The sequence below is a fragment of the Gavialis gangeticus genome, unplaced genomic scaffold, assembly GCF_001723915.1.
Source record: "Gavialis gangeticus isolate Ggan-Ray unplaced genomic scaffold, GavGan_comp1, whole genome shotgun sequence".
Classification (NCBI taxonomy): Eukaryota; Metazoa; Chordata; order Crocodylia; family Gavialidae; genus Gavialis; species Gavialis gangeticus.
Window position 1 is genome coordinate 35843259 of NW_017729000.1, and position 9156 is coordinate 35852414.

The following is a 9156-nucleotide window of genomic DNA, read 5'->3' on the forward strand; positions in this document are numbered from 1 at the left end:
TTCACACCCCACACAGTACTGACAGGTAGGACTCAATGCACTATCCCTTCAAAGATGTCAAAGTTGGGTCTTTACCAGCCATAGGTGTCATTACAGACTAATACAAGACATCTTTCCTCATTGGGCTTAGCTTGCAGCCTCTTTAGCTCTTCTACTTGCTGCTGGCCCCTCACTGATGCCTGGCTCTCATCCATTCAAAGAGAGTGTAGACAAAAGGCCAGTCTCTGAGATCCTTTTGATTTTAAAGGTAAGGACAGAATACTGGTTATAGTCTTAGCCACACATCTGCAAGATTCAGAGCACTGAGCCATCAGTTCACACAGTAAAAGCCAAATAAATACAATAGCTAGAGTTTATTCAACTTTGAGTCAAAAGACAATAAAAGAGACTAGATAATATACATTGACTACATGCAGGCAGAATGAGGAACGTGACCTGCTTACCTGAATCCCTGGGGACAGACACAGGTGTAGCCATTGACTGCATCTACACACACAGCACCATGGCGACATTTATGGCCCACACAGTCATCATCATCAGTTTCACAGTGTTTGCCACTATAGCCTGGTAGGCATTCACATCTGAAACACAAGAAGATCATCATCAACAGGCTGTTTCATTAGCATCCCAGTGATAATGCACACACACTGGTCAATCTCCAATTCAATCACAGTGTATGGTTCAGGCTTTAGGAGCATTAGAGATAAAAATCTAAGAACAGACAAACACAAGAACTAAGATTTCAGAACTATGTTGGATCCTCTCACTGCTTGTGTTATAAATTGGTGGCTCTCAAAGAAAGTGCAATAACTTATCCTGTTTCTCTTCCAGAGCTACTAGGAAGGATGCTGTATAATGAGGTCCTAGATTTCATGTAATGTGAGAAAGAACTAGGCTTCCTTGGCTAAGATTTTGAAAGTGTTGCCGACTCAAAATTTAGAAGGACCCTAGTTTCCATTTTAACAGCATCTTCCCTGTAGCCCTAGGGCCATGACAGGACACACAGGTTGACATAGAGCAGTCTCATGTTTTCATGCCACCCTAGGAAATCTTGTTAGGTGGTCTAGGGGAGGCCAGACCTAATGCAGAGGCATCCTATGCAAGAAAGGGAAAATAAGATATTGACTCCTGCATACTATCTTTGGTTTCTGCTTTACTCGTGGCAGTTTCAAAGGACACAATAAGCTTTGTTTTCCTGAAGAGAAAGTACAAACAAGCCACAGAACCCAGCCCTGGAAACAACTGGGAAAGGCCAAAGCAAATCTAAAGGAGGTAACTACACCAGATTTTAATTCACCACCCATTATCCTTTTAGTTATAGATACTTTATTGGAGCAGGAGCAGCTGGACATTTTGGATCCTATCTCCTGTTGACAATACTACTTTCCTGCCATTAGGTGGCAACTTAATCTTAGGAAGAAATGACACAGGCTGCACCAAGAACTGCACACATCGGCTGTTTTTTTATTGTAGATGTTAAGTTTGTAACATTAAGGTTGTGTCAGCATTTCCATTATAAATCTTATTTTCAGAGGTTTGTAACTTGACCATACAAAAATGTGCTCCAAGGTCTCTTAGGCCAGGAGCAGATCTTTTTGGAAAGTTGAACAAGCTCTTTCTGACACTAAATTCTAGTCTGGCTCGAATGCATTTTTGTCCATAAGCCGCATTTCACTCTTCCCAGCTGGATTTTATTCCACAACTAGAAAATAACAAGCATATCACTAAAAACAAAGAAAAAAGGAAACTCCATAATTTCCCCAACTATGAATTTTATAAGGTATAGATCCATGCCCTCCTGAAGTCCAGATTTCCTTCCTTGAAGTAATTATAGTCTTCATTCTCTTAAGAGCAAGTCCAGCTTCTTCCTCTAGCTAGGAAGGCCCCTGGGATTGTAGAATGGATGCAGCTCCATTGTGCATGATCTGTACATAGGACAGATACAGGAAGGTTGTGTATCCGCTGTCCAGTCTCATGTGATCTCAGTGAGAAAGTGTGCAGGAGGTGAGACAGTGACAAGCCAAGAGAGGTGACACCAGAACTTCTGCAGCTACATGGATACAACCACCCTCTTTCCTCTGCATCCAATGGGGTTAGAAGAACCAAACACATTAAAAGAGTATTTCAGTGATTGGATTAAAGTCACTGCAGAGAAACTCCTCTATTGCATGGAAGAGATGGAGCGAATAAGGACACCTCCTATTCTCTGGCCAGTTTGGCTGGCTGCCAACCAGGGGATTATGGGCCCACTTTGTGCCTCCCACTGAAGGCACAGGAGCTCAACACTGGCAGCAGTAGCTTTGCCATGGAATAATTTCATATTTTAGTTTATGCAAGTGCTAATTCTCTTTGCTTTTCTAAAACACGTCCAATCCATGGTTTGTAAGGCAGTCATCACCACAGTATTTAGGCTTCTGCAATTTCTACAACATATCTAAATATGCTTCATTTGTGGGGGAAAAAGATATTTATCAATTTTCAACTCAACTGGTAGCATATCATTTATCTGAGTAACCCATATGAGAGACTGAAAGAAGTAAAAAGTGTGAAATCTAATTAATTAGATTTAGCTGAAATAAATCCACTTCCTAACGAGGGGATGTCTGTATCACAGCACTCAAGGGCCAGAGAGGTTATAGGTTGCATGTAGCAAAACGATCTGTTTTTCTGCAGACTGACCAGTTTCCTTCCCCACTCACACTGGGGCAGGGCCTCCCATAACAAACATGCACAGCCACTGTTTGGCTGATATGCCACATCTGTACAGCTGAATCACATTCTTACACCTTGGGGGCTGCAGAACATCATGAGTAACATAGCACTGGATTTAAAAAAAAGCAAGACAAAACAAAGGCTATTCCATCTCCAAACTTTGCTAAGCCTGAGGAAAGTTTTTTAGTAATGTTTCAATCACACCTGCAAGCAAATATCATCCATCAAAAGACTTTGTAGGGGGAAATGGGAGCATTTAATCCTGTTGCTTTTTATTGATCCCTGCTGTCCTAATATAAAGTGATGTACTAATGAACGATGTGCAGCTCCTTATTCAAAGCTGCCATGTATCACTTTTATGATGTGTATTGGCTATCATGGTAATGATAGAACCACCACTTTTCTCTGCAGGGCTGCATTAAATCAGCATGTTATGCCGTCAGGTAATAATTCTATGCTTCAGAATAATAAAACATATTTATACTAGACTCTAACACAGCCACAGTGAATGAAAAAACATGCTTCTTTCCCGAAGTTGTGCTTTCAAAATGCATTTAATTGCATTAGCTATTTTTTTTTTAGTTTGGAATACAAAATACTACCCTTTAATAATCAAAACATAATAAAGAGCTGGAGGTTAAGAGTGAGGAAAACCACCTGCAATTTTTGCTCTGAAAGTAGAGAGCTCTGTGCAGCCAAGAGCACATTCAAAAATTCCAGCTCGTTTCCAACCTGAGATATGGCCATACCCTTTAGAAGCAGAGAATTCTTTTTAGTTCAATACTTCCCAGTATTTTAAAATTCGGGTTAACTGTGACAGGTTTAGATTGGATAATTTGACGCTACCTCTATACTAAGCACTTCTGGAGTATAGCTATTGTGGCCCAGGTGACACTCCTGTTCAAAAAACATTTGTCCTCTGTAATGGTGTTTCATACCTTCCCAGCTTCTTAAGGAATGTCTACATTTCATCAGCTCACACTAGGGAGCGCTGCTATGAAAATATACCCTGCCCACTTGCTCCAACTGCCCATACACCAAGTGTTGATAAAGATCACAGGAAGGACACCAGCCCACCAATGGTTAGTGTCAACCTAGTGAAGGGGCACTTGGAAGGGCTTGATGTGTTCAAGTCAGCAGGCCCAGATGATCTTCATCCAAGGGTGCTGAAGGAATTGGCTGGTGTCATAGCAGAACCACTGACAAAACTGTGAGCACTCATGACACTCAGGGCAGGTCCCACGGGACTGGAAAAGGGACAATGTGGTCCCTATTTTCAAAAAGGGTAAGAAGGAGAATCTGGGTAAGTTTAGATTGATTAGTCTCACCTCGATCCTTGGGAAAACCTTTGAAAAAATTAAGGAATACATTTGTGTGAGTCCAGCGGGAAAAGTAATGCTGAAGGGCAACTGGCATGGATTCATAGCAGGTAGATCCTGCCTGACAAACCTAGTTTCTTTTTATGACCAGGTCACAAACTGCTTAGATACAGGAGTCGAGGTGCTTGTCATATATTTGGATTTTAAAAAAGCCTTTGATATGGTGTCACATCCCATTCTCATAAAAACACTGAGCGGCTGTGATTTAGATGATTATACAGTCAGGTGGGTGACAAATTGGCTAATGGGATGCACCCAGAGAATGGTGGTGGACAGGCCGGTATCAAACTAGAAGGATGTGGGCAATGATGTCCCCCAGGGCTTGGTCCTTGGGCCAGTGCTGTTCAGTATCTTCATCAGTGATTTGGACAAGGGCATAGTGAGCACACTGTCCAAATTCATGGATGACACCAAATTATGAGGCAAAATAGACAGACACACTGAAGGGCAGGGAGTGGATTTAGGCAGATTGGGACAGGCTGGAAAAGTGGGCAGAACAATATAGGATGCAGTTTAACAAGGATAAGTGCAGAGTACTGCACGTAGGGAGAAGGAATCACCAGCACACATACAGATTGGGGGATGACTTTCTAAGCAGCACAGCAGCAGAAAGGGATCTCGGAGTCACAGTTGACTCAAAGGTGAACATGAGTCGACAAGGTGATGAAGTGATCAATAGAGCTAGCCATACACTATCGTGCATTAACATGGGCATCACGAACAGGTCCAGGGAGGTGATCCCCTCTCTGCAGCACTGGTAAGGCCACAGCTGGAGTATGGCTTCCAGTTTTGGGCACGGCACTTCAAGAGGGATGCAGATAACCTTGAGAGGGTCCAGCGAAGGCCACTTGTATGATTAGGGGCCTGCAGGAAAGGTCCTACAAGCAGAGACTGAGGGACCTGGATCTCTTCAGCCTCTGTAAGAAAAGGCTGAGAGGAGATTTGGTGGCTGTCTACAAATTTGTCGGGTGCGGGGGTGGGGGGACAGCAAGTAATACGAGATACTCCGTTTACAAAGGTACCCCTTGGAGTACCTAGAAGCAATGGCCACAAACTGACAGAGAGCAGATTTAGGCTGGACATTAGAAAGAACGTCTTTACAGTAAGAGTTACCAGAATCTGGAATGGACTTCCAAGGGAGATGGTGCTCTCCCCTACCTTGGAGGTGTTTAAGAAGAGACTGAACAAACATCTGGCCTCGGTCATCTGACCTCAGCACTCTTGCCTGCCCAGGGCAGGGGGTTCAGACTTGATGATCTGCTGAGGTCCCCTCCGAACCTGAAAATCTGTGAGATCTATGAAATCACAGAGCTGCTTTTTCGGAAAGTGCCTAGTATCACTTTCAGTCTTAGGGGTTACATAGCAGCTTTTTGGCACTCATTATGTAGGGGGAGGGAGGGAGACGGTATGGCAGTGCTCCTTGGTACAAACTGATGTTGTGCAGGCAAGACCAGGGGATGTGATTCTCTTCTCACTTGCTGGATCAGAAAGCCAGCATTTTAGCTGTAAACTTCACTTGCTTTGCACAGGTGAAAGTGACCACAAAAAACACAAGTTAACAATCAGGCTGATACATTTTAGTACGCAATCTTTAAGTAAAACAGCAACCTGCCTGAGAGACCATCAGCTACCTCACATCCCAATGGCCTGGTTAATATTTCCAGACTAGGCTGGTGGTTGCACGCTTTAAGCCTGGTATTTTCTGAGGCACCTGGAGTATTTCGTGTATGGGGCATCATAAACAAATATTTCTGCATCCATTATTCACTCTGTATGTTGTATTGCATGACATCATGTTAATACATGGCATAACACAGGTCATAACACACTAAGCCATAACATATTAAGACATATTAGAGACTGATAAAAGGACAGGAAATTTGCAACCTTTCTGCTATTGTTTTTAAATCCACACAAGCTCAGTAGTGACCAAATGGTTTAAAATCTGAAAGATGAGCCATATGAAATCACTAGGTCAGGAATTGGCAATCTGTGGGCTGGATCTGCTCTGTGAAGAATAGGGGAACAGTGACTCAGAGCTGTTCCCCTCCACTGCAGAGCCTGCTGTTCCACCACCTCTGCATTTCCCTCACTGCAGAGGGGCTGGGAATCTGCAGCAAGGGAAGCATTGTGATGTGTAGTGAGGAAGCTAGCTCCTGGAGGGATGTGGGGGGAGAGCAGGACACAGGCAAAGATGGCTCACAAACTTCAGCCTGAAGAAGCAAAAATCTGCCAAGCCCTGTGCTAGGCAGTTTCAGGTTGCAAAGAGCAAAAGCAAACCCAGCAGCCTGTTTAGAGGCTGGGCACTGGTGGGGCAAAGGAGTGCTAGCATGGTTCCTCCGTATTACAGGAATAGGCCCTTGTCAGGCAAGAATATCTAAACATACAAGGTGGGGAGTTTTTTTGTTATTATTTACTATTTTTTCTTACAGGACTGCCCCAGAGCCCTGAACAGAGTTAAGGGGCATTTATACATGTACCTTTTCGTTCTGGATGCGCCGGAGATTCACCACTTTGGAGCAGACTCAATAAATTGAGTCTTCTCTGCACAGGAGCTGACACGTATCATGTTGCACTGCCTGCAGTTGTATAAGCAGTGAAATGTGCATCAACACAGAGAAACGTGGAGGTGGTATGCTTTTGAACACCTCCAAGGTGTTTTAGTTCAAAAGTGCACTGCCGCCATTTTCTTCACACTGATATGCATTTTGCCACTTATACAACTGCAAGTGTTGTAGTGCTGGGCACTTCTCAAAGCACCCAGCACTGTAGTGCTTGTACTTGTAAAAATGCCCAAGGATTCCACTGTGTGGCAAACTGGCCCATAATAAAAGATGTTCCCTGTACCAAAGAGCTTACAAGTCAGCTTCCTGCAAAGGAGTGAACTAAAAAAAGGAGGTGTAGATTAATTTTTAGTGCTGGAATTGGTAACAGGTGGGCAGTTGTGTGCCAGTCACAGGTACAACTGGCCAGCAGGCCAGGCCCTATGAAGATAAACTAAAGGGCCTAAATCTATTCAGCCTCCACAAGAGAAGGCTGAGGGGATCTGGTGGCTATTTATAAACCCACCAGGGGGGACCAGAGGAAAATAGTTGGGGCTCTGTTCCCACAGGCACCACCTGGGATAACAAGGAATAGCGGCCACAAATTGATTGAGAGCAGATTCAGGCTTTATATCAGGAGGCACTACTTTATGGTTAGGGCTGCCAGGCTCTGGAATGGGCTCTCAAGGGAGGTGGTGCTCTCTTTTACCTTACGGGTCCTCAAGAGGAGGTTGGATAGATTTCTTGCTGGGGTATTACGATCCCAGCACTCATTCCTGCCCAGGGCAGGGGGTCGGACTTGATGATCTGTTCAGGTCCCTTCCAACCCTAGAAACTATGAAAATGCTGTCTCCATCCCCTCGTTCTTCTAGTGACACAGGACAGGTGGAGTTAATTTATAAATGTTTAGTGCTGGTACCTATCAGAGAACTTTGAACCAGGCATAGAACTGACATTCTACCTTTGCCTCGCAACATGCTGTAACTAATGGATTAGCCAAGTGATGGATTAGCTGAAAATGAAAGCCTGAAGGAATGTCAAGGAATCAGCAAGTACTAGGGTATGCATCTTTCTACTCAGAGGAGGTCACTTCAAGAACTGTCCTAAATTGTTTAACAGTTTCCTTTCCCTCCAGAGCTGGAAATGACTCTTTCCTGAAGTCCTTCACTTGGTAACAAGCCATATGACCCTATACAGGTTGTTTAGCTAGTGTGGATCTGGCTGTCCAAAAAAAACCTTCCCCTAGGAAGCTGCTATGTTGTTTTATGAAAGCTGAGCTTACTTGCTTTCTCTGAGATAAAATTTATGGGCTGAATGTACTAATTGTTATTTTATACTTTGTAGCAGTGTGTTAGGTGCTTCACAGGACACAGTCACTGCTCAGAACACAAGCCATGCTAGACAGTGTTAGCAGTGAAGCCAAGATTAAAAGTACAGGTTATCTCCCTCTCTCTCCTCTGCTCCAGATTGGGGCAGGCAGCTTCTTTGTTTAGAGGCTCCATATTTTCTCCAATCGCCACATTCTCAGTGGCAAATCAGAATCACCCAGAAAGGAGTAAAATGGCTATAATAACAGCTATGGGAGGGAGCTATGTAAGCAGGTTGGCTTCAGTGCTACAATCTAGCCAGGGGTGGATCCAGTGGCATGGCTCCCCATGATCTGATCCCATTTTGGGATCAGACCACACCATGGGAGCCTCTGGGGACTTTTGTAGGTCCTTAAAGGAAGTGAAAATCGCACTTCCTTTCTTCCCCACTCCACATCCCCTGCTTGCTACTGCTGCTTTCCCTGCTGTTCCAAGGAAGGGGAAAGCGCCAGAGCTGTTCCTGTCCTCCGCAGCCAGGCTACATGCGGGCTGGGCTCAGCTGCGTACAAGGAAAGTGGCAGCAGGCATGAGTGCCTCCTTTTGGGGGAAGAGGCACGGAAGGGGGAACTACTCAACTACTTTGTTATTGCTCCCCAGATGAGCCCAGCCCTGGCACAGTCCAGCTGGGACAGGCAGAAATGCTTAGGGGAGTGGGGAGGGAAAAGGAAGGAGAGGGGGCATTTTTATCTGCTTTAGGGGACTTAAAAAAGGTCCCTGGAGGTTCTCAAGGGCAGCCTGCCCACATTGGTGGGGTAGGAAGCAGAAAGGAAGGGGTCCAGCCACCCCTGCAGTGCAGGTTTTCACTCCTGCACCCCACCCCTTCGGAAACCCTGGATCTGCCCCTACATCCATCTAAGGTCTTTTGCAATTTCTCCTCATACCTGCTCTGTCCCAGATTGTAATACAACCTTATCTCTATTTTTCAACCTCATGGTATTCTACTAGTACCGCAATGAGTGGAATGTCTCTTCTTGTCTCCCTTCCTTCTTCTTACCTTTGAAAACTAGCATTCTAAAGCACCTTCCACCTGAGGATCTGCAAGTGAATTAAGCTACGCTTCACCACTGTGATGCTGGTGTGCAGATGAGGCAGAGGTGAAAAGGGAATTGCCCAAGGTCACGCATGAAACAGAATTCAGACCTCCTGACTTCCAGA

The 9156-nt window shown here is 44.6% G+C and overlaps 1 protein-coding gene across 4 annotated transcripts in view; it reads right to left on the reverse strand.

Annotated features, from left to right (window-relative positions):
• Nucleotides 1-9156, reverse strand: part of SLIT3 (slit guidance ligand 3) — a 1179950-nt gene that overhangs the window by 72495 nt on the left and 1098299 nt on the right. For all 4 annotated transcript variants that reach the window (XM_019506517.1, XM_019506518.1, XM_019506516.1 and 1 more), the window contains one exon: nucleotides 444-581. In XM_019506517.1, coding sequence (XP_019362062.1) covers nucleotides 444-581 — 138 coding nt within the window. The remainder of the gene's footprint in view (nucleotides 1-443; nucleotides 582-9156) is intronic.